This window comes from Mobula hypostoma, chromosome 8 (assembly GCF_963921235.1).
Source record: "Mobula hypostoma chromosome 8, sMobHyp1.1, whole genome shotgun sequence".
NCBI lineage: Eukaryota > Metazoa > Chordata > Chondrichthyes > Myliobatiformes > Myliobatidae > Mobula > Mobula hypostoma.
Window position 1 is genome coordinate 141,242,941 of NC_086104.1, and position 26,018 is coordinate 141,268,958.

The following is a 26,018-nucleotide window of genomic DNA, read 5'->3' on the forward strand; positions in this document are numbered from 1 at the left end:
GCCATTTTAATGGAGGTTTTAAAACTACCACCATTTCTTCATGAAAATACAGTACTACTTAACACCAAAGTACAATCTAAATGAACAACAGTGGAATAAGGATTTCAGTATCTCTTATAGAGACACTCTGATAAATGTTAAAACATTGTTGGAAAAAACAGTTCAATAAAACAAAGACCAATAAAATATACTAAGTTTTAGACTCCTGCTAATATTTTCTTTGGATACCTTCTCCAATGCGCAATAAATTGACTCAAAAATGTATAAAAGATTCATCTGTCAGTATAAATAGGGTTTTAAAAAAGGAAAATTACAGAACCTGACAGACCTCAACCAGGGCAGATGATTCTGACTGAAATCATCACTGCACAATTTAACATAATTATTAGGTATTTTAAGTTTATTGCCATTGTAGATTTTCTCCTGAAGGATTAATGAAGAGTACTGCTTGGAAGTATCCTGATCAGGTTCTCCCTTTGCTCAATATAAAACAACATTTCCAAACTGGCTTTGGACAATGGATACAAAGCTCAAAGATCAGTGGGCTTCTGGACTGCAAGAAAGATGGAAAGGTCAAGTACCCTGCACTTGCTCCGCTTCACTATCGATATACTGTGAGGGTGGCAATGGAAACACAATATGCTCTGTGGTCCATTGTTTCTCCATCCTCACATACTGTACGCTCACTCACTCATACACACCAAACCACAGCCTGGGATCAGAATGGAGAATCTTTAACAGGAACTGCAAGCAAACCTTTGATCCTTGGGTAAGTAGATAAGGAACTGAGGTGGTGACGGGAATGCCAAAATAAAATAATGGCCTTTGGAGAAAGTGAGTCCATAGAGATAAGAAACTATAAGCTGACTGGTGAAAATAAAACAGAAACCCATACAGAAAAAAAAAACATGCTGAATATTTGATTTATTGACCGTGACTATCAGGGAATGTAGTTCATAAACAGATCATAAGTACTTTCTGGTACATCAATAAATCCCTTTAATGGTCTCAAAAATTAAACACATATCCCTTGAAATATTCTGGTCTGAATATTAATCAAATATTTCCAACATTTACATGAAATTTGTCTATAGTAACATTCTTAAAATTGTCCTTAATTCCTTCATAAAAATAGCAGAAGAATGCCATATGTCTGGGACAGAGTTTTAATTATAATATTCCATTGTAAATTCAACCTCTGAACATGGGCTGTGAAGTGATTGATACAGGGAGGAATGGCAGTGCCTTAGCAGCTAATAGAACTGTGGTAAACACGGGAATTTAACTTTAGTGGAAGCAAATTGATTGAGAGAAAGCCAGAAAATCAGGACATGGTCCCAGGTATCTTAGGACTGAGCATCTTTTTCTCTTGAAATTGCATCTAGTAACTGCATTAGATTAATCACCAAAGAGATACAGCATTAACTATGATACTTTTCCCTAGCCAGTCAGCTTTGGAAAGGTAATTAAAGAGATTGCGTTTTTAGGTCACTTAAAAAGTTGTGAATAAAACTCTTTTAAAACAAAAGCCCCAATGTCATTGATAAATGTTCAGTGCCTCATGAATTGGGGTGGGGTAAAAGTAAAACTGACATGGCCAATTTGTGTTAATCTGGATACAGTACTTGTTGTTATCCAATGTATTGAAAATTGGAAGTCAACCTGTTTGTCTGCTTTTCTTCTTCCACCACTTCTCGATATGTGCTGGAATGACTCAGCACTTATGTTTGGTAGCATGGGGTGCAGCATGCAACTATCTGAGCTAGCCCCAGCTATTCACAGCAGTAAAATAATGAGGTAGTCTATCAATGACAAATTAAGTGTAGTTTTCTATTATGGCAGGTCTAAGGGTGGCACAGCAGTCACACCCCCAACGAGCAAAGTTCGATCCTGACCTTGGGTGTTGTCTGCGTGGAGGGTGAGTGTTCTCTCCAAGATTGTGTATATTGCTCCCAGCCACTCTGATTATTTTCCCCCACATTCCAAAGATACATTGGCAGGTTAACTGGCTCTGTACATTACCACTAGCAGATAACTGACAAACGGAGTTAAATGATTAGAATGGTTGGTCATGACTAGACTGAACTCCTGCCTCAGCAAGGACCTGGACCCATTGCAATTTGCCTGTCACCACAATAGGTCAACGGCAGATACAATCTCAATGGCTCTCCACACAGCTTTAGACCACCTGGACAACACAAACACCTATGTCAGGATGCTGTTCATCGACTATAGCTCAGCATTTAATACCATCATTCCCACAATCCTGATTGAGAAGTTGCAGAACCTGGGCCTCTGTACCTCCCTCTGCAATTGGACTTGCTAACCCGAAGACCACAATCTGTGCGGATTGATGATAACACCTCCCCCTCACTGACGATCTAGACTGGCGCACCTCAGGGGTGTGTGCTTAGCCCACTGCTCTACACTCTATTTACATATGACCATGCAGCTAGGCATAGCTCAAATACCATTCATAAATTTGCTTACGATATGATTGTTGATAGAATCTCAGGTGGTGACGTGAGGGCGTACAGGAGTGAGATATGCCAACTGGTGGAGTGGTGCCACAGCAACAACCTGACACTCAATGTAAATAAGACGAAAGAACTGATTGTGGACTTCAGGAAAGGTAAGACAAAAGAACACATACGAATCCTCATAGAGGAATCAAAAGTGGAGAGAGTGAGCAGTTTCAAGTTCCTGGGTGTCAAGATCTCTGAGGATCTAACCTGGTCCCAACATATCAATGTAGTTATATAGAAGGCAATATACTCAAAAACTTCTATAGTTGTACCGTGGAGAGCATTCTGAAAGGTTGCATCACTGTCTAGTATGGGGGGGGGGGGGGTTGCTACTGCACAGGACTGAAAGAAGCTGCAGAGGGTTGTAAATCTAGTCAGCTCCATCTTGGGTACTATCCTACAAAGTACCCAGGACATCTTCAGGGAGTGGCATCTCAGAAAGGCAGCGTCCATTATTAAGGACCTCCAGCACCCAGGGCATGCCCTTTTCTCACTGCTACCATCAGGAAAGAGGTACAGAAGCCTGAAGGCACACACTCAACAACTCAGGAACAGCTTCTTCTCCTCTGCCATCTGATTCCTAAATGGACATTGAATCCTTGGACACTACCTCACTTTTTTAATATATAGTATTTCTGTTTTTTTGCACTTAAAAAAAAGCTATTCAATATACATATACTGTAATTGATTTACTTGTATCTTATTATTATTTTATTTATTTATTTTTTCTCTTTTAGATTATGTATTGCATTGAACTGCTGGGGCTAAGTTAACAAATTTCATGTCACATGCTGGTGATAATGAACCTGATTCTGATTCTGAAATGAGAACTGATACCCAGGTCTGTGGGAGAGGATAGGCTCAAAGGTTCCACTTAATATCAGAGAATGTATGCAGCATACAAGCTGAAACTCTTACTCTCTGCAGACATCCATGAAACAGAAGAAAACATGAGGAAATAAGAAGGGGAATGGAATTAAAGGATTTGGTATGGATCTCATGGGTCAAATAGCCTCCTGCATTAGAAAAATTGTTAGGAAAAAGATGAAGGAACATTCTCATGAGTGATGTGTTTGTCACTAGGAACACTCATCTACACAAAACAGCATGGTGCCACTGCTCAGAAATTGAGTTTTATTAAGGCCATAAGACATGGGAGCAGAAGGTGGCCATTCAGTCCAGCAAGTATGCTCTGCTATTTCATCCTGGCTCTCCCATTCTCTCACACTCTCCCCATAACCTTCCACACCCTGACCAATCAAGAACTTTTCAACCTCCGCCTCAAATGCACCCAGTGACCTGGCCTCCACAGCCACCCATGGCAACACATTCCACAGATTCACCACACCCTGGCCAAAGAAACTCCTCCCCATCTCCACTCCAGATGGATGTCCCTCTACCCTTAGGCTACAGCTTCCGTTCCCAAACTCTCCCACCAAAGGAAACATCCTTCCCACACCTGCTTCATCCAGGCCCCTCAATATTCAGTAAGTTTCAATGAGCTCCCTCCATGTTCTTCTAATTTCCAGCGAGTCCAGGCCCAGAGCCTTCAATGGCTGCTCATATGACAAGCCTTTCATTCCTGGAATCATTCTCACTATTTAGATGCCCAGCCTATACATTTTAAAATAGCTGGAATGTAACTGTCAAAATAGCCCTGTTCTGTGAAGAAGAAAGTTAATCTGGCAGAACCAAGATGTCTAAAGCAAAAAAGTGAATGTTTGTGACAAGGTTTGTGAAGGTGGAGCTCTTCATTATGAGTTAAACTACTTATCAAAAAATAACCTTACCATCTACTATTGTCTAATCAACACCTGGCTTGGATCTGTTGACATTTTTGAGCAGTTTCTGATTTTGCAGACACTGACTGCACGTCTTTGTCTATGGCTCATTTCCACGACTCAAGTTCCGTGCCTATTCTTCTCAATAATTTTCCAAAGGGTCTTTTCCAAAACTGACCTACATTTCTAAGTGAACTTTCATTGATCACAACGAGTTACTGTTTTACTTTGTATGACAAGCAAATCAACCAGCTCGTATGTAGCAGTGCTGCATTATGCAGTCTACTGAAATGAGGGCAAATCTTAAAACATCATTCACCAGGACAGATTAGTGCTCTTCACTTCAACTAATTTCAAGTACTAACAGCATAACAAAATCCACTAAAATCCACTTTGATTTTTAAGACCTGTGTCAGTTATCTAAAAATGGACAAGTTCATCAGTTTTAAATCATCTTCCGTCACAGTATCTTTAGCCAAAAGTGGCTGTGTTTCCAGAAGTCTCAGCATGTTAGAATATACTTGAGAAAATGTTGCAGGTAAGATAGCTATTCACTGTGACTGAAATCGTTTTAGTGTAATATTTACTCAAAGCTTCGGGGGCTTGGAAGTCAGAAAATACAATTTGCAGTCCAACAGAGCAATTTTTCCAGCTTGATTAAACAATGAATGTGAAACAAATTGTGCCAAATTGTTGGCTCAGGTTATCTGATGGGACCTCAGAAATAAAATGGGCAATTCACTGCCCATTGTAGGTAGTTCTGTTTTAAGACACTCATGAACTGTTGGTGCACACTTTTTTGAGGTGATGAAAGAAAAAGGAGAAATTGGGAAGCTATTGTACCAACTGATCACAATGAATATGAAAACATGTATAAACTGCATTTACTAAAAACAAGCAAAAAAAATCCTTGTGCTGAAATGCTAAGAGGTTAGCATACTTCTGGTAAATCACCTTCATTTAAAAGTGAAAAATGAGTTAAATATCAGAACTTTTTCTTTATCATTTTAAGCCAGTAATGAGAATGTGAGAAACACTGAAATAAGAGCAAAGGGCCTATTCTTTTCAAAAGGCAGGTTTCAGGATTAGGGGTGTAATCTCACAATGTGGAAGATCAAAAGTTCAATTATGCCACAATGCTTGTGATTGAAAGATTTGATTGGAGCAAACACTTCCCCTGGTAACGAGCACAGAACAAAACAGGAGAATGATAATTACAACTGTCCATTTAGTATTGGTATCAGCAAGCACTTTTGTTTGCAAAGCATTTGAAAATCCACAACTCTCACTTCAAGAAACCTTGAAATCAGGGAATCATTTAAAAATGTTCCAATTAAAATCTGTCTTTGTTTTGAAATATCAAAGGTTATAGAACCAAAGGGTAAATAGAATTAAGACAAAGATCTGTTATGACCCAATAATGACAAAATAAATGGCCAACTGTTGTTACTGCCAATTCTCTGGATATATCCAATGCTTTTTCTCTCTCCAAATGTAAATTTCCTTTTTTTTCATCCTGGCTCTTTACTAGTGTTGTAGGATCATATTTTGCAATAATTTTATGCAATAAAACTTCAGATCATTCATAATGCACAAAGAAAATGTTATTTTCTTTGACAGGAACCATTGAGTAAGCTGAAGTCCATTTCATAGCCACTATTTTAAGAATCGCATTACACAAAAACAATGCCTTCATCAGGAAATATTTATGAGCATGGATGATCCACAAAAGATAAAAATATTTTTCAAGCAACAGATATTGACTTTGATTTTAAATGTAAACAGTTAAGAACAGTTGATAATGAGGGGCACATTATCAAAATACTTCCATTATCAATCAACTTTCAATCAAAAAGGTGACATTTGAATGTCAATACAATTTTCACTGTAATACAGAGAAGAGTGGTAAATTACATGGGACATCTTGTAGATGCAAAGTTCAAGTCATCTTATGAGCCACAGTACACATAGGACAATAATATTCTTCAGATTAGTTGGAAATTTAATAGTCCTCGTGTTTTTATAATGGCTTTTCTGTGCCCATTTGGATGTAAAATACATCACTGGTGTCTTATTGCTACCCAATTGCCATGCACTCACACCCTTTTTATTAATTACTATCTCCTACCTTAGGTCAGTTTTCTTTTGTTCTGTTCTACCCCTTTTCCTGCGCCCGCAAACTTGCTCTCTAACCTTTTTTTCCAAGTTTTGATTAAGTTAGTCACCTGAAATAATTCCTTCATCTCTTTGTCTTCAGATCCTGCTTGATCTGCTGGTTATTTAAATAGTTTCTGGTTCATTTCAGGCATTTTTACTTCATTTCCATGCCTCCACAGTTTTCTTCAGGCTTTGCAGGTTGGAAATCTGTTTGAAGACCACCTGGAAGAAAATGACTGAACCATTCAACTGATAATAAGCCTCCCACCCTTCCAGTTCTGAAAGGCCCCTTGCAAAATTGTGAAGAAAACTTCTCTTCCCCAACAGCCACTCCTTCTCCAGACTTCCAACTTGCAAATCCCTTTGGGTTTTCTTGGGCAATTTTAGTTACATTAGGTATTTTAAAGCGCACAATTCAAGATGTTCATTAAACGATAGCACTAATTTCAAAGAATTTCCCATTTTATGAAGGCAGAACATAGCAGATTAGTTGTGGCAAAAAACCCAATCTTTACTGAAAGTAACACTATCAATACTTTTCTTTAGAATTAAGATGTCACCTAATTCAAAAAAAATCCTCATATGATGAAGTAAGAACTTCAAGTTAATCAGCAGGTTAATCGTGGCAGAAGTTTAATCCCTACTGAAAACAAAACAAACAATTCATTTTAGCATTAAGTTATTATTGAACTTTAAATGGATGTAATTAAAATGTAAGTTCAATAAATGTGAGGGTACGAAAGTAACTATTTTCTTTTGTTAATTTTTTCCCCAGCAGCATTCTAAAAATCTTTGCCAGTTTCTCAGGGAGCTTGCAGAAATCATTTTTCTTTTCTCTCGTCTACATCATGCCGCACCCTCCCCTGTCTGCACCAGCCTGGATTAGTTTCCTTCCTTCCACCAACATGTTAATTCCTCTCCTCTCAGTCACTCTCCTTCCCAGAGCAAGTTCTGAGGTAGAAGCCATTGTTTTGGTTGCAATGCACCAATGAGGTGTTCACCAGTCCATTTCAAGCAGGCTTATGGGGATAATGATCAATGAAAAATAAATCTAACATCAAATATAGTTTAAATCACTTTAATAAGTGAGCAACTCAAAATTACTCTCAATGTACCGCTTTCTGCACTGACAAACAGAGGGAGTGATTGGTATACTACACTGTACATTGACAATAGAATGGAGTGGTCATGTGTTTCTTGCTTTAAATATACTAATTCTAGTAAATCTTGGTAATCCTGCGTGATATAAATTCACGGTGCAAATGAATTAATTCAGACCTCCAGAAAGGTTATTTCAGACCACCATAAGATATGGAGATCTTAAGTAGAGTTACTTGAATACTCAAATGAAGGCATCATGCAAGCTCAATCAACTTGAATATCATTCTCTAGAATTATCCAGGAAGCAAAGGAATAAAGGGATCTCTGATTGACGCATTAATGTGCACATTGTGCATTAAAATAGGGTACACTGCACACAGTGCCACTATAAACCACACTCCACACCTCTGGAGGGCAGCACAGTCAAAACAGTAGCTGGGCTGTGCCTCTTGCATGTTGCAATATCCCAATTCAGTGCACACTGAGTCCTCGGAAAGAAATTAGCTTTAAAAAGGCACTGCAAAATTGCATTTTCTTTCAATTTACAAAGTAGGCAGCTTAATACAATTTTGTTGCAAGGTTGTATTCTAAATTTAAACATTTAATGTGTTTTTTTAAAAAAAAAATCACAAGGAGACTAATTGGTGTGATGATTGAACACTGTAATGGACAACACTTCTCTGGTGGATTTTTGGTTATCCCAGCTTCTGACTTTTACAACCAGCTTGAGGTATGTTCTGGCATTCAACCTAACTAAGGCTAGAGTTTTTACAATGTCTGCCGAAAAGAAGGAGAAACTTTCGACCTTTCTCCGCTCTGGTTTTGCACTTCCTATCTTCTTGAGTATCTCTGATGCTGGGAAAAGCTGAATCACTTCAGTGGATTCTGTAATTTAGTCCCAATCCAATTTGAAAGTCATTAGCCCTGGGTCACTTTAACAAAGTGATTACTGTGTCGGACTATGCCTCATGTGGACCTGAATGCCAGAGATTTGCACAGTCAAGGCCTGAGATTTGATAATGTAATTGTTTCATACAGTTTTGTTGAATTGAAAAGGAAAAGACTCACTGCCTTTAACTGGCCAGGCGTTAAAGTGAGATACTGCAATTTCAATTGATGTTTCATTGCCCCCTGCCTCTGCTGCTCCCACCCAGCCCCTCTTTACCTCCCACTTCCATTCAGGTTGCAAGTCAAGGTTTTGGATTTCTGGATTTAGTGGGAAAGGGAGCTGCAGCAAATGGATCAGCCCCATGCGCCTGGGAAGTCCTTGGGTCCACCGAGGCAGGGTTAGTGGCTCCTCGCACCCCCTGAATTATGTCATGAGTGACTGAGTAGGCACTGGGAAGCTGACTCTGCCACTCTTTCTCTTTGAAGTGACGGGAGTACTTGGATAACGCTTGAGGGCGGAAGGGTTGGGAGCTCCCTGAAGGTAGCAATGCTTCTTGAGCTCGCAAAGTGCTGGGGGTTTGCATTTGGTGGTTCTGGGAATTATTGTAGTTCTTCATTGGGTCTCCCTCTCGATTGGACTTTGCTTCCTTGGAATCTTGCTGGTTGCCAGCGATGAAAGGTGCAGCTCGTTGCTGTGCTCCGCCAGACTGTCCAACACAAGTGTCTGGAAAACCAGAGAACATACTTTGACGAATCTGATTGGTGTCTGCAGCAACACCTCCAAACTGGGAGTGAGTAGATATCTCTTCAACTGGTGGGTACACAACTGTTTCTTCCAAAGTTGCCAGCGTTTTCTTTTTTGAAAACGGTGCCCTTGTGAAGACATCAATCTCTTCAGTTTGATTTCTAGCAGCATTCATTTTCACTTTAAAAGGAGCCCTGGTAAAAACATCAACGGCACCCTGCACCGTTTCAGTGCCCCTTGCGTTCCTGAAGGGAGCGGCAGAGAACACATCTGCCTCATTGGTTGTTTCCTCACCCTTTTCTCCGTGGAGTTTGGATGTCTGTTCCTGCAGGTCTGTCTCACCTGAACCAGAAACTAATTGTCCTCCCGCCATCTCCCCTGCGTGGCTCAGCAAATTCTGAGGTTTATTGGGATCCTCGTCCTCTTCGGAATCCAACAGCAGAGGTCTGTGGCCGCTGCTGTCGAGGAGGTCACCACGATCCTCAATGCAATCATCATCGCTGCTGTGCACTGAACCACAGCTGGAAGGACACATAGGGTTAGGCCAATTCACATCCTCAGCGTCGGGCTCCCTAGGCTTGCCAATCTCAGAGAAAACAGGAGCATCATTGGCAGGTGACCGGAACTGCTCCGTGGAATGGCCAGATCCATCTCTTGGGAAACCTGGAACAGAACAAGTAGCTAATTAATCCTCTCAATCAGCAATGTTGTACTCCCTAAAATCCGCTGGTTTCATGCACTGATTCAAAAGCGAAGTATGGTTGCATAAGTCCCCAATTAAATCCTATGGTTTTCAGCAAGACTGTGGAGCCTGTGGTGGTAAAATTTACACTACCGGATCAATGTGCGCTTGACCTCGACCCACACCCAATATTCTTTTCAGTCCAGTGAAAGCCCGGCTTCTGAAGGCACTCAGGATATGTGTATCAAATGATAGGGCGAGTAAAATGCAAGACTTTTAAAACTGTGTTGCCACTTTGAAAGGAAGTCCACTCAGAACTTATTATTTCATTCTATAGTTGATTCTGAACAGATTCCCTTAATTTGCAGACGAACAGAGAGATGGAGACAGACAGAAGCAAGCAGAGACAGACTAAAACAATCTGCTGTACTTTGACGGCTGAGGGTTACTCATGGTTGCTCCTTTTCCCCTGTCACAAATGCTCAGAGGCCACACCTCAGAGCAGTTCTGCAGAAGCTCTCCAAAGCCATTCCCTTCAAGCTTTGGCTTCTGAACCATTTAGTCAACTCTGGATCGGCACTGAACAGATATTCCCTTTTCACTGAACAAGCCTGGCTACAAAAGCAGTACAAGGTGTTTTTAACGGAATGTCTATTCCACTATTTTTGAGCTTTCATATACTTGATGTTTGGTTTTCAAACTATGCCATGCAAAGAGAAGTGTTCAGAGGATAAGGAGCAACATAATAAGATGCCAAGGTACAGCTATCGTACATTATCACATTGTCAGACTACATGTTGCTTTTGCTATAGAACATCATGGGATTGTCATGCTACATGTAAACTCAACCACAATAGTGAAAACATCTCTATAGCCTCAGCAGCAACAAGGAACTGAGCATGTCAAGGGTCAGGTGTCTGGCACATACAACATCAAAAGCTTAGTCTGTACCCTTAGTAAGTATTGCATGTAAAATCCAACAGCTACAGGACTATTTTGATGTATGCTTCAGAGACCAAATCATCTTTACATTAACTGTATATTCGTTCAATGACAAGGAGAAACCCAACAAGGACTCTGAAGTGAACTAAAGACCAGTGAAAACTGAATTAGGCTTCTTAGTTGTATGAAAAATAAGGGTAACCCTCTGACCACAGTCTGTAAAAGATCCCAGCTCAACTGAACAATGAAAGAGTCCCACCAGTGAGTGATCGATGGGGATGACCCCAGCAGGGACCAAAGGCTGGCTGAATAAAGATGGAGATTGCTTTTCCTTCAATATGTGCTCCCTTCCCTCCCTTCCCTACACCCATTTCAGAATTCTAGCATTTGTTTTAAATTTGTGTCACTGATTATCTTGTTCTGTAACATGATTCCCATGGGGCTGCTATACACCAAACCCCTTGCATTAAAATGGAAGCTGCTGGTCAGTAGATTACATTTATGGAAATAGAGATAGATCAAGAGATGATCCTACAATTAAATACTTAATTTCAGCATAGTCAAGAAACCCCACAGCATCACAGGGCAATATTCTGTTCAATAAAATGGTGAAAAGTCCAGCATTGAGTTAGAGATTAGTGGGATTATTGGTGTAAGTTTTTTGATGTTTATTGCAGACTTGGTGGGTCAAAGGGCCAGTTTTTATGCTGTATGACTTGGACTTTCCAACCATGACTCTCCGCAAACTCTGCTCTGTACTTCTGTCATCCGCCACTGTCTACTTTTTGTTGAAATACTGAGGACTAGAGGGTTAGCTGGTATTTTTCAACAAATAACTATGTCTCATGGAGCCATAACACCAATGCAGCTCCTACAGGTCTGTACCAGCACTTAAATAAGCAATTCAATTAGTCACATTCCTCTGTCCTTTCCCAAAGCACTTCTATTTTTGTTCACTAACAGCAGCTACTGGACTAACTGATTAGAAATGGTCAAAAAGTAATTAATATCTTTTACAGGTCCTCGCCAGGTTCCCAATACCCAACTTATGTACAGGCCGTAGATACGAGCAAATGTCTAAGAGACCAGTGTGATGGATTTACCAGCTGTTGCAAGCCTGCAGGCATCTTCTGTTGTGTGGAGTTCAATTCACAGCAATATCAGAATGGTTGCATTAAGTGGCTGGTTTAATTACAAGTCAGCTTTGATTGGTCAGCGTTTTTTATTTAAACATATTGCCAGACAGCTTCATTTCTGGCTTGCAAACAGTTCGGGTTATGAACAGTTCTCATCAACCTGGTGAGCACCTGAAATTAACAATTCATATTCAACAGAGATGTGAATGGCTAGGTGGAGTTTTTACTAAACTGGCATATTGTAAAGGGGAGAGAAAATATCAATTCTTGCTGAGGTGGAAGGAGATAAATCGATACTTCCTTTGCAACATCTCTTGTAAAACTCAGTAATCACTACAGTTGGAAAGTAATATTGGGAGATAGCAAGCCTGATGGGCATATTTTATTGATGGGAAGCTGGCACTCTGGAGAAATTCTTCCCAAGAGATAGTCAAGTCCAGATGGAAAAGAAGGTGAATGCTGGAAGTCTGAAAGAGATTGCTTGAAATGCTCAAGTAGATACCATCCGAGATTGAAACTGGCATGTTCTGGATGTGGGAGTTAGAAGGTGACCAGCTAACATTTCTGTTGTAGACTGAATCAGAATCAGGTTTAATATCACTGACATACATCGTGAAATTTGTTGTTTTGCGGCAGCATTACAGTGCAATACATAGAAAATAATATACATTATGAAAATAAATATGCATTTAAAATAGTAAATTAAATAGAGAGTGAAGAACGAGCAAAAAATAATGAGACAGTGTTCATGGGTTGGATTGTTGTCCATTCAGAAATCTGACAGTGGAAGGGAAGAAGCTGTTCCAAAAACATTTTGAGTGTATGTCTTCAGGACCGTGTACCTCCTCTCTTTTGGACTATGGAAGAAGGTTGACAGGGCAATGACAAATTATTTTCTTTTCTCTTTGATGCTGCCAGGGCAGCTCTGTACAACCAGCATTTGCTGTAATCAGTTCATGCTGACATGTGATGAAAATGCTTCAAATTTAGCTTTTTTTTTCCCCACAGCTAAAAATAAGTCTGTTAAATTTTTACCAATTACACCTTGCACTTTATTTTAAGAGAATAAAATACTAATTTGCCTCATCAGTCCTGTAGCTCTTAAACTTTACAAGCATTTTATTACCCGATATACAAATCAGGTTAATTGAAAATTGCTCCTGATTGGGACATAATTTTATTCATTGCATATTTTAATTGTGGAAGTGGCTACACCTGTGTATCTATTAAAATATACAAATGAAAGAGCAATTTCACATCATATGGATATAAACAGTTCACAAAGCAAGCAAATTCATGCCCAATGTAAGATGAATGTTGAATATTCCAGCAAGACATTAAGATAAGGTTTAGAACATAAACAAGTCCATTTGTCCTTAAAGTTCTATCCTGACACTCAATTTCACACTATAATGTATAAAAAATAAAATCATTAATAATACTACTGGCAGTTTGCACTTTAATTGTATAAAAACCCTTCATCATATGAGTTTAAATTAAAATTAATGTATTGAACTTTTAAAATATAAATCTCACCAAATGCTGATTCATTGCTTCAGCTGCAGTATGTATAAACAGCAAGGAGTGACTAAAAGGTAATTATAAAAGTCACAAAATAAATGCCTTTCCAGGAATCAGAACCGTTAATCTAAGATATAGCAAATGGAACCAACTTTTATTTATTAAGGTTCTAGAAAAGCACTTTAAAAAATCTTACCTTAGTAGAAGTACCATTATGTTTTAAAATGCCATTTCTGCCAACTTCCAGTTGCATTTGCAGAAAAGTTCAGAGAGAGTTTAGTACAGTTTAGAAAGAAATGACTTGGTTCTTCATTTAACTTTTCCCCTTTTGATTTTGTGACAAGATTTTTGCCAATATCACTTACTCCCCAAATTTCATCATGTGTTTACAACAGTAATGCTGAAAAGCACACTTTTGCCTGTTTAAAAATAAAAACAATTCCCTCAATTAATTTTTTGCCGAATTCCAATGTTAAGGACATATGATTCATAAGCTCCTAGTTTCCCATGTGGCCACACCTCCTCTACCTAGTTTGCTCTGCGTCAGCCACCCTCAATCAACACTGCTAAGATTTGGAAAAAAAGTAATCTCGCTTACCATCAAGGGGATAACAAGAACTGCATTTCTACATTTCTACCCATTTCAGAGCACTTCTTTGAATGGGACTCGCTATCATTCAGGTTTCCATTGTGACACACAGTTAGGAAATGGGAAAATTTCTTCTGTGGTACTTTTGCAAGCTGATGTAGAAACACTTAGCTCATCTATCCGCACTCATAACTATGCCCTGGTCTGCCAAATCCTTGTGTGTCCAAGGTAGCTTTAAGGGGCATTCTGACTGTAATTGCAGCTTTCTCGGTACTAGGAATGTTGATCTGGTTTAGGGGTCAGCTGTCATGTTGATTGGACAAGGGTGATGCACATGGGTAAAGCCCACCCAACCATTGAGCACACTTACATGAAACACTGTCGTAGGAAAGCAGCATCCATCATCAGGGATGCTCACCACCTAGGACATTCTCTTTTCTCACTGCTACCATCAGGCAGAAGGTCCAAGTGCCTCAGAACTCGCACCACCAGATCCAAGAACAGTTACTACCCCTCAACCATAAGGCTCTTGGACAAAAGGGGTAACTACACTCATCTATTGAGATGTTCCCACAAGCAGTGACTTCACTTTAAGGACTCTTTATCTTGTTATTTCAGGTTCCTGATAATTATTGCTATTTTTTATATTTGCATTTGCACAGTTTGTTGTCTTCTATGCTCTGCTTGTTCTTTCACTGATTCTATTATAGTTACTATTCTATAGATCTGAGTATGTGCACAGGGAAAAGACTCTCAGGATTGTATGTGGTGACACAGTATACTCTAATAATAAAATTTACTTTGAAATTTGAACATGCACTCTTGATCTTTCAGTCTGCCCCACTGTGACACCTGCACTTTATTTGTCTACCTGCACCACACTTTCTCTATAACTGTAACACCATATACTGCATCATCTTGTTTTCCTTTTGTATTAGCTTGATGTACTTATTTATGAAATGACCTGGATGACATGCAAACAATAGCTTTCCACTATGTCTCAGTACATGTGACAGTAATAAACCAATTACCCCCTTCAACTCCGGATCATCGAGAGCACCAGGTTTTCATCTTTTTCCAACGCAAGTGATTGAAATGAAAGAAGCTATTGTTTCTTATGATAGTTTCAATAGCTCAAGTCTCATTACTTCCACGACAAGGCTAGCTTATCCCACAGGTTGAACATATCAGCACAGGCACATAATGAATTTCAGCAACAGGGGCATCAGCAAAGATAATCAAGAAAGGAGATTAAAACACAATACAAGATTTATTTTAAGATATATGCATCAAAACATTATTTATTGGGAAAATGAATCACTTGGATACATTACAATGTGAAGTATAGATACAACGTTGTCATCAGCAAGACCCCCCTTTAGACACTAGAATCTGTACAAAAATACTCTGCTTTGATTTGTAGCTTTACTCTGCTCAATAATGCTGCAAACATTCACTCTTCTGCACCATTTAATGCAAACTACTGAAAAGCATGCCAATATGTGTTCTGATTGCAGAAACTAGAAGCTGGAGCATCTCTCCTTTCGGGGGTTTAACACAAGCCTTCAATTTTTACAGCAGAATTGAGTTCTGGCCAGAAGGCCACAATAGAATCTGAGAAGTTGGGAGGGACAGGGGTGAGATTGTATGTTACGCAATTGCGCCTCCGCTACTTCTGGAAATATATTTAACACAGGACAGGGATTTTGCTTGGCAGTGTCACACCATGTGTGATAGCTTACACACTTAGGAAGCATTAAAACAGAAACAAATCCTCAAAGGGATAGAAAATAGTTAAGGTGCACTCTAAATGCCTGAATTGGAGATTACAGAAGCAGTATTCAAGTGGAGAAAGTGAAATAAACCATAGTCTGTACATAGGAGTGGATGGGAGTGAGAGAAACAGAGAGGAGAGAGAAAGAAGAGAGAGAGAGAGATAAAGAGAGAAAGAGAGAGAGATAAAGAAAGAGAGTGAAAGATAATATATATACACACAAATAGAAAGAGGGAGAGAGATACAGAGAGACACACAGAGAGAAAAAGACAGAGAGAGAAACAGAAAGAGAGAGAGAGAAAGAGAGATACTGAAGCTTTGACAATCACAGTAAAATCAAAGCAAATCAAAGTGTCTTAAAGCAGTTATATATTTGCTGTCCTAGTTTTGTTACAAAACCAGTGTAGAGTTTGTTTCTTGCACTGATCTTAGTAGACTCTTTAAATGAAATCTTTCTTTTATTTAATTAAAACACAACACCTCCCTTGGTTTAGGTTTTGAAAGGTGCTTGTAACAACAGACATCACATTACACTAGAATTGCACAATACTGCAGCTGGAATAACAACTCACAATTGTATATTTTTACTTGTATGAATATAAAACCAAAAAAAGGGGAAAAAAGACTGATCTTTAAGAAACCTACTTGTTAACCCACAATGGTTAGAAACTACAGTTACATAGGTTGCATAGGTTGGCAACACATCAACCTCAGTGTGGAGAGACAGCATTTTTACAGGCAGTTCAAATGTACATGATCCCAAATGGGAATCAGAAAAGCAGAATTAGTTCTGTTCGAAGCAAAAAGAACAAGGAAATAAGTACAAATTACAAAGATAAGACTTGAGGTTACAACAAAGACAGACATTATGGATAACAAGAAAAATGTCACTTAGTGCAGTGTTTGAAGGAATGTAAACAGAGCAGGAAAGTGAAACAAAATAATGCAAACATCATCTGGCATAAGCTTATATTCTGAACTTAAAAATGCATCAATAGCTATAGAATAAAGCAATGTGTATAACATTAACATTAGAAATTCATTCTTCAGTAACTTTTCATTACGGGAATGTTCTCTGTCAGGAAACTTTTCATATTAAGAGATCAAATATATAACATAGTTTCAATTGATCCCTATTTTGATCTCTAGGTTCCTGTCATTTCAATGTGGTGGGTTGTTTTGGAATTTAATGTGCCAGCTGGTAGGAACTCAGTGGTGTGCCAATAACAGCATTGCTCTGTGGACCGGCCAACAGTGAGATTTTGAGCAACACACTGCTTTCCTTTTCAGCTTGCCCCTGTCGTTGGAAAAGAGAGTTAGTGAAGTGCAATGTATTGCATAGGAGGAAATAGAAATATGTAAGCACTGGCTCATGGTGGAGAATTTTCTCAACAACTCTACACTTGCAGTGGCAGTGTTTGGCATGCGCAATATTTAGACAGACGGCATTTATATGGCCAGGGTGATTTGGCTGCTGCCCACTACAGTGAGGCCAGCAAGAAAATCTCTACGTCAGAACAGCAACAAGACCAATGCAAGCCTTTGTTCCACATAACACATTGTCGATCTAATCCATTGTCACCTATTTAAATGGAGCCACCACGCAGGTCAGAATGCACGTTGTGTAGCAGTGTTATATATTAATGTGTGTTGGTGTTACCAGTCTGACCTGACAAATGTATCATTTGGTGCACTGCAAGGGCAAAAAGGCTTTGTTGTGTTGCAAAATCAGCATTAAGGATGAAGGTTGAACTCATTTTCATAGACTTCAGCTATACTGTCTCCCCAACAAAGCACAGCTTAAATTACATAAAACACTGTTATGTTCAAAATACATTTTCCTTACAATGTCCAATTTTGACCCTACAATTGGGATTATTTTTAACACTACTCATTTTTAATCAATTAATATTTAGTAGACAGAAATGTAGTATATGTACAACTGGTATGAAGAAAATGGCACAGAAATTAATTCTGCACTGTCTGAAATAGCAGAATGCATCAAAGTGCCTTTAGAATGTAAATTGATGGTGTAGAGTTTATAATTTTTCATACCTCTCACAACTTGCACTGTATAATTGATGCGTATTTCAGAGCCCTCCAATCAGCATGAGGGGAGGCAGTGTAAAGAGATGCGTGGAAAGGACAGCTGAAGGAGTCAAGTGCCATACTAGTGAAATCATTAAAGTCTGATTCAGAAAAAAGCAGCATATATTGGAGAGGAAGTCATAAAATATGTCAGTTGGGATATTCAATGCTAAATTTATTTTGGATTTCAAATTGGCATGAACAGCACACATGTAGAGTATGTCATTCATGAACACACCACTCATCTATTCTTTTCCAATGACAGATTACTACATCATATGTATTATGTGCTGGATGGCAGGGTGGCGATACGTCTCTAACAAAGGAGATACAAGGTGCTCCTTCCGTCCGCTGCCTGCAGGTCACCCTTGTGCAAGGTGTAGCACCCGCTTAGCCTCCCGATCAGGGTCACGTGAAGCCATAGCAGCAGGTGGTGGATGGTTGTATGAGCAGCCTGTGCACATCACAGGTCCTAGTTCTGCAACCATTGATGCCAGGCAGATAATCTCTGAAGAGTTTTGGTAACGGCTGGGGTCACTTGTCTTGCAAAGACACTGCCAGAAGAAGGCAATGGCTAACAAATTCTGTAAAAAAATTTGCCAGGAACTATCACAGTCAAAGACCATGATTATCTACGTCACACAACAAGGCACATAATGAAGATGATGATGATGTATTATGTGCGGTGTAGAAGACAAAGGCAAATGGAGATGTTACTAGGAATTTCTGCTGTGACATTGGCTAAGTTGGTCTTGTTAGTTTTTTTTTAAATATGAGAACATCAGGAAAGATTTCCTTCATCATCCTCAAACAAAACACATAAATATTCTTATGCTACAGAGCCATTGGGCAAACTCAGAAGATGCCATTGTGAATTATTTGGAATGAGAGGAAGTTGTTAAAGATGATTCTGAAAAAAATGGTTTTGTCTTATCAACACAAGTTATGTCTTTAAGAAGTTGTTTGGTTACTTTAACAGCAAGATATGGCAAAACATGATGCAAAGAAACTTTCATAAAGCCTCATGTTACCTTATTTCATTGCTGGAGCCTTGTTGAATGAGTTCCATTTTATAGATGTCCAATAGTTGATTTAGTCCATAAGTTGGAAAATACACAAGAATCATTCGATATGGTAACCATTCTTTCACAGTATTGTAATGGATGCCATCAAAAGCAGTTAAGATGGATAAGATAAAACTAGCTCTACCATTTGTCGGAATAAATGTATATACGTATGAAGGACTTCTGAATTTAATATTACTGGGAGTCCTTTCATAACTTGGGGTGTCCACATGTTGGTGTTCTTAACCCAGAATGGCCTGTAAATGAAATTATACTGAAAGGAGATGTGAGGAAATGGTACAAGTGTTATTTGTGGAGAGCATTGAATGTTTGCAACAAATAGAGAAGTGACCGCAAAAGCAAGCAATGCAAGAGCTTATGATACTTTAAATACTCAGTACATACTTTTCATCCTCAAGATACAGGTGTAAATAGGACAAAATGTTTCCCTCTGAACACTCAGCATGAGTGTTCAATTGTGATTTTTCATGAACCGAACAGAGAATTCCTTTTCACTGTGTCTCTTCCTATTACATTAAATTACTAATAGAAATCCAACTTCAAAGTATAATTATTGGTCAAAGAGTCTCATCACTAACATTTTCCATTATTCAATACTGTGGACGTGTTGAGGGCAAGCTAATCTGTCATTTCTTGCATATTAAAATCAGCCGACAAGAGGTCACTTCTCTGTTGGAATTTAAATTTGGTCAAAAGTTGTGAGTCACTGGATACAGATAAAATATTATTTTCACACATAAAATTTGTTGACAGAAGCCATTAATACAAATATAATCAAATACACTGATTTAGTGTATCAAATCAGAATATGAAATTTAACATTTATCAGATAGGATTCTCAAATTCTGGGGATTTGAGCTACTGAATTCTGCAATTCTATCAATTGGAGTTCCCGATTTAAGTGACCAAAAACATCCTTCCCTTTATGATAGCAACATTCATAAGTTTAAATCTTGATAATAATTCCACCGGGTGAGCCACGATTCCATAGACAAAACTGAGGCATTGCACAGGTAACACACCACAACAACTGCTTATTTTGCTCTGTAGTGAAGTGTGGCTGCTTTGTACAGCCATCTGCATGTAGTCATCAGTGTGGACCTTGAACACTTGGAGGCCATGTCCTTTTTCAGGTTTGAACCAGAATGGGAGGGCAGGTGAAGTATTAATAAGGATAAAAATCAGGAAGAAAATGTGTCTTTTCAAACCTTGCATAAACACAGAGAATGGAAGAAATATTCATCAGATCACATAGTATTCAAGGAGACAGGAAGGTTTCAGCTCTTCCCCCTTCCATAGCAAAAATGCTTTTAGCAGTGCCATCATACTGGAGCTGATAATATTGTGAAAGTGGAGGCTAGTGAAGTGGAACATAAGGAAATTGGGAATTCTATTGGTTTTGACTTCTGACTGTTAGATTCTATTATTACATTAGATGTCTCAAATTGATCATATTTTCAATCTTCCAAACACCATCAACTGCAGTAACGTAATCCCTCTTCAAATCTTTTCTATTCACCTTTGGCTTTCAACACAGTTTTCCATACACCAGTGCAAGAAAGCTCATGGGGACACAAGCTTCAAGCATAACATTTGATGACAGAGGCCATTAATGCAAATATAAAAAAGAAAGAGAGATCTGGAGATATATGCACGTATTTCACTGAAAAAAAGCAGGACAGGTTATAAAGAGAGGCAGTAGAGTCCAAGAACAAGAAAGCCATAATGGACCTTCATATAACACTTGTTTGGTCACAAATGTATCTGCTTCAGGATGCCAGGTGTGAAAACTTTAGGAAGGGTGCAAAGAGGTGATTCCAGAGATGGGACATTAGTTACATGGCCAGAGTGGTAAAGAAACAGGGCCGATTAATTGAAGATATGATGCAGATAATTAAATTTTGAAGGATATAGGCAGAATCAAGGAAAATAAACTGTTCTCTTTGGTAAAGGGATCAAAAACTAGGGAACATAGTACAAAAATTATTGTTAAGTGAACATTTAAAAAAACACACAGCTTGTTGTTAGGATTTAGAATGCATTACCCAGTAGTGGTAGTAGATTCAACTATAGAACTCAAAACAGAGCCAGATTATTATCTGATAAGAACTTGGAGGGTTATGGGGAAATTTGAACCACTGAACTGTTCTTGCATCCATCCTATATGGACTTGACAGGTCAAATAGTCTCCTTCCATGTTATAACCAGCCTGTGATTCTGTAATACTTGACTGAAAACACAGTGCAAGAAACATCAAGAGTATTGCTGTTCATGAATAAATAATCTGTTGCAGCAAGCAATCTACTGGAGGAACTCAGCAGGTCGAGTAGCATCTGTGGGCGGGGGGGCGGTGTGGTTGGTGGTGTTTGGGGTCAAAACACTGCACAGAAATCAGGTCCTGATGCAAGGTTTCGAGCTGAAACATTGTCAATTCCTTCCACCCCGACCCTCCACCATAGTTGTTGCTCAGCTTACTGAGTTTTCTTCAGTAGACTGGTTGTTGCTTCAGATTCTAGCATCTGCAGTTTCATGTGCCTACGTAATCTGTAAGTGCTGCACAAAATTAAGTTTTGTTCCTTGCATTTTTTTCTCAAACAGTACAGTTTTAAGTTAACTTTTTGTTTACTCCAATCTTATTTGTTTTTCTTATCAGTTCCATTCACACTTCTTTCACAAATCACTATTTTTTCTCTCCAGATAACCAGCTCTTAAACCTTTTGATGCCAACTATTTTCAAAGGCCTTTGATAACTTAAAAAAAAGTTTTCTTACTTGCGTTTTGTTCTGACATCTTTGATTATTTCTTAGTTATGCATTGAATCGTTTTAACTCAAATTCATCCATTTTATAAAATTAGAGCTGAAGAGAAAAATCATGAAGAGAAAACATTGTCCAGCATAGAGAGAACTACTATACATTATCTACTGTAAAGGTACAATTAACACCAAATCATTAAAGAGCTCAAGCAGTAGTCCAATCTGCTTCTAGACTATAGAAGCAAGTGAAGTGTGGAAATGGGGTCTGCCAGTTGAAAACTCCAGAGTTACTGCACCAACCAACCATCTTTCATAAAAGAGCCTCTAATCATTAAAGTGCAATCAGAGCACCCTCCAAAGTAAGTAAGCATGTAGGAAGGAAAATTAGGAAATTTAGCACAACCAAACAATTCATTTTGAAGCACTGAGAAAAGTAAAATACCCAACATTACTTCTTTTGAGTATCCTGGTTACAGTAAACCTCCTCCTTCCCCGCTATTTGAAATAAAATTCAACAGATCTGCAGAAGCACTGTGAGACAGTGAACTTGATCAGTCACATTTTGAATAGTGTCAAAAATTACAAGAAGGTCACATCACTTTTGGATTATAAGGCAAAACACGTCTTAACTCAGTTTAGGTCATGGTTATTTTCTGACAATACTTCATTTCAAACCACTTAATTTAAAGAATCTCTCAGTAACAATTTTTTAAACATAAAGCTGGCCTGCTTTTAAATCAATACAACTTCAAAGAAGGCCAAAAATGTAATTTTCTTTCGATGAAAGGGGGAACAAAAGGCATCACAATTGCAGATAAAGATTTGGAATATCAAAACTACATTGTATTGGAGATAAGAATGCAAGGAAGGAAGGCAGCAATGAAAATTCTTGCCTTTTATGAACAACTTAAAGTCCTATTCCTTCATAAGATTCTGAAAGAATGTTAAGAAAAAGGCTTCACTGAGGAATTAATTGGATCTAAATTTTACATGGTCCACTCTACACTGCAGATATCAACCTCCACAAATGCATCAAAAATTCCTATTTGGTGGCTCTTCGTTAATACAGTATATCAGAAACAGTTTTCAATGTCTTCAGAGGCTGTATTGATTACAAACTTTCTCTATAATACAAGGATGGGTAATTTTGACTTTCAGAGAATTTCAACATGCATCAAATCCAGATTTGCCCACATCACAGCTACTTCTCTGCTAACAGGGTTAATACATTTTTGCTTTTTCAATCTAACTAAACCCACAGATTTTGTCTGTGGAAGGACTAATAGTGCCAAGTGCCTAGCAATTTCGCCAAAGCAAGGATGCATTCAATAATATACTGATTATTAGTGATTGCACATCAATCCTTCATTCTAACACTGTTAGTTTTCAACATATATTGTTCAAGACTTGTAGTTCAATACGAAACCATACAAATCACATTCCTCTATCCAACAATGCCTTCACTGACTTGACTTATTAAGGGAAAGTGTTCCAAAAAGATCTGCCAATCTTTCCCAGTACATTCCCCACTAATTTTTCCATGAAGAGATTGATTTAAAAGTATGTAAAAACAAAATCCATTTTGTTTAAAAGTTGGAACAAGGAAAGAAACCATAATTGTTTGTTTCAGTTTCACACACTCTTCTTCAAGTTAAGTTAGTGCCTATCAATCCATTCTAGGCTTTCAGAATTTACTTTGAAAAGGACATAGTCTTTAAAAAAAGCCTGTAAGTTTGATGGAAATGGAAAAATTATATTAATTTCAAAGATGGAAAAAGTCAAAAAGGTCATGCTCACTAGATAGGACACATAGCAAAGTAAAAATATAACTTATTTCCTCAGTCAGTGAAACCTTGTCACAAGTTGTATGGGAAATCCGAGGGAGATGCAAATGCCGGTGCAGAGGGCTGCTGAACTTAGCGTGCTTGCTGGGCCTTCCTACAGGTCTATCAGTTGATCCACAAGCAGTAAAGACCTAGCTAAGTTGGGAAGACTGGATTCAGAGCTCCCACTGTTGTTTCTAGAATGACCACCTGGAAGGGTAACACAAAATGATTTACATCAGGAGGCACAAGGTTTTACATTATAGGTTTAAGACAGCAGAATTAACACAAGTGCAAAAGGCTGTGCAAACATCTAGAGGTTTTAGCTGGCCTCTTGTGGCATGATGCAAGGGCACTACTTTTTATTGTGGTTAGAAAGTGCAGAGAACAACACTGCTTGCAGAAATAGCTCACTCTTTTCCTTTTAAAAAATAGAACTACAGACTTGGCTTTTCCTTATATTGCCAATATCAATATCTTTTACAATGCAAGCTTTCCTTTATTAATTGAAACATAATGCATTTACAGCTTACTATGATAGTGCAATAGCACCTCCACCTGAAGAAGGGTCTCTGCCCAAAAGGTCGACTGCTTATTCATTTCAGTACGTGCTGTCTGACCTGCTGAGTTCCTCTAGCAATTTGTGTGTGTTGCTTTGGATTTCCAGCATCTGCAGAATTTCATGTGTTTATGATTTGCTGCTCCAATGGAAGCTGTATCCTAAGTGAACACTCTCCAATATAAATTTAGGCCAAGGTCTGTATCATACATATAGAAGCTGGTGTCAGTTAAATAAAAGGCTTGTAATCTATTTGATATGCTTTTTCAAATATGCAGTTATTTTTAAACTGTACATAAGTATCAGAGAACTGCTCTGGAAGATATAACAATGGCAGTAGGCAAAGAGAAGGCTTAAGAAAAGCAGTTTTTTTAATAAAATAATTTAATGCAAGGATTATTTCAAAGTACATTTGACTGCTGAGTGAATTTATACTGAGTGATTGTTAGCTTTGAATGGTGAGAGATGTGTAAAGCTGCGACATCAAAGTCAATTGCAGTGCTCAATGCAAAACATGAAAAAATTAAATTTTACTCTGCTCAAAGTAATATGTTCAAGCAGATGAAGATATTATTTGAGAGGATGCCATATCAATGTCTGGTTCAGGCTGCCACTTCTGATTCTATACTTCCAAATGGACTTAAATTTTTTGTCGCACTTTAAACAACCTCAACATATCCCAAAGGGCCTTACACAGATAACAAAATGTTTTTGAACAATTTACAATTATAGAATTGTAGAGTACAAAATTATCCCTTTCAGCCCAACTGGTCCATGCTACACTAACCTAACTTTCCTGCACACGTCTACATATTCTCTAATATGAGCATATGTACAAATGCCTTTTAAGTGCATAATATCTGTGACTACCACCTCCACTGGCAGCGTGTTCCAGATAACCACATTGTGTGGAAAACCCTCACCTCAGATCACCTTTTAATTTCTCTCATACCTTAGTTCTGGAGTCCCATGCCCTTGCAAAAACTCCTTCCATCTGATCGATGTCCTTTAACTTTATAAACTTTTGTAAGGTCATTTCTCAGATTCCTATGCTCCAGTGAGAATAAACCTAACCTGTCCAATCTCTTTTTATAGCTCCAGCTGTCCATTCCACCCAACATACTGGTGAATCTCTTTTGCATTCTCTATTGCTACCACATCCTTTCTGTAGTGTGGCAACTATAACTACATACAATATTCTAAGTAGTCTAAACACTTTTTTGTATAGCTGCAACATGATGTCCTAACTCTCATAATCAATACCTAGGCCTATGAAGTCATGTATACAAATTAACCTCTTCACCAACTTATCCACCTGTGTCCCACTTTCAGCAAGCTATGTACTTGTACCCCAAGATCCCCTTGTATATTAATGTTCCTGAGGTACTTGTCATTTATTCTATTTATCCTATGAGCATTTGACTTCCCAGAGTTCATTACCTCAGACACAATTTCATCTATCCCTGCTCCTTCCAACTTTCCAGCTGATCCTTGTTCTGTGACAAACCTCTTCGCCATCTATAAATCCAACAATTTTCAAGTTGTCTGAAGACTTACAAATCAGACCACTTAACCCTCCTCCAAGTCATTAATATAGAGTACTATGCAGAAGTGATATAAGCAAGACATTCAGTAATGATTAATAAACCAATTATTTGGAATCAAGTGACCTTGCCTGGTGTCTCAGGGCTGGGTGTGTCTGCACCCACAACACCCCCTGACCCCGGCACTCCTTCTCTGCCACCTATCCCACACCCCTCCCATAGCCCTCCACCCTCACCATTCTCAACATCCTTTGCTCCTGACAGATTTACAAAATCACTCTCTGCTCCATGTTGATAACATACAGTTTGCAGACATTTCCAAA

At 38.5% G+C, this 26,018-nt stretch overlaps 1 protein-coding gene across 7 annotated transcripts in view; it reads right to left on the reverse strand.

Annotated features, from left to right (window-relative positions):
- aak1b (AP2 associated kinase 1b) overlaps positions 1-26,018 on the reverse strand; it is a 151,338-nt gene continuing 125,320 nt past the window's right edge. For 3 of the 7 annotated variants that reach the window (XM_063056988.1, XM_063056987.1, XM_063056986.1), the window contains one exon: positions 1-9,860. In XM_063056988.1, coding sequence (XP_062913058.1) covers positions 8,755-9,860 — 1,106 coding nt within the window. In that variant the 3' untranslated portion in view covers positions 1-8,754. Of the gene's footprint in view, positions 9,861-15,320; positions 23,803-26,018 lie in introns of those variants that run through there. The other 4 variants (XM_063056991.1, XM_063056989.1, XM_063056993.1 and 1 more) reach the window with 2 other exon arrangements.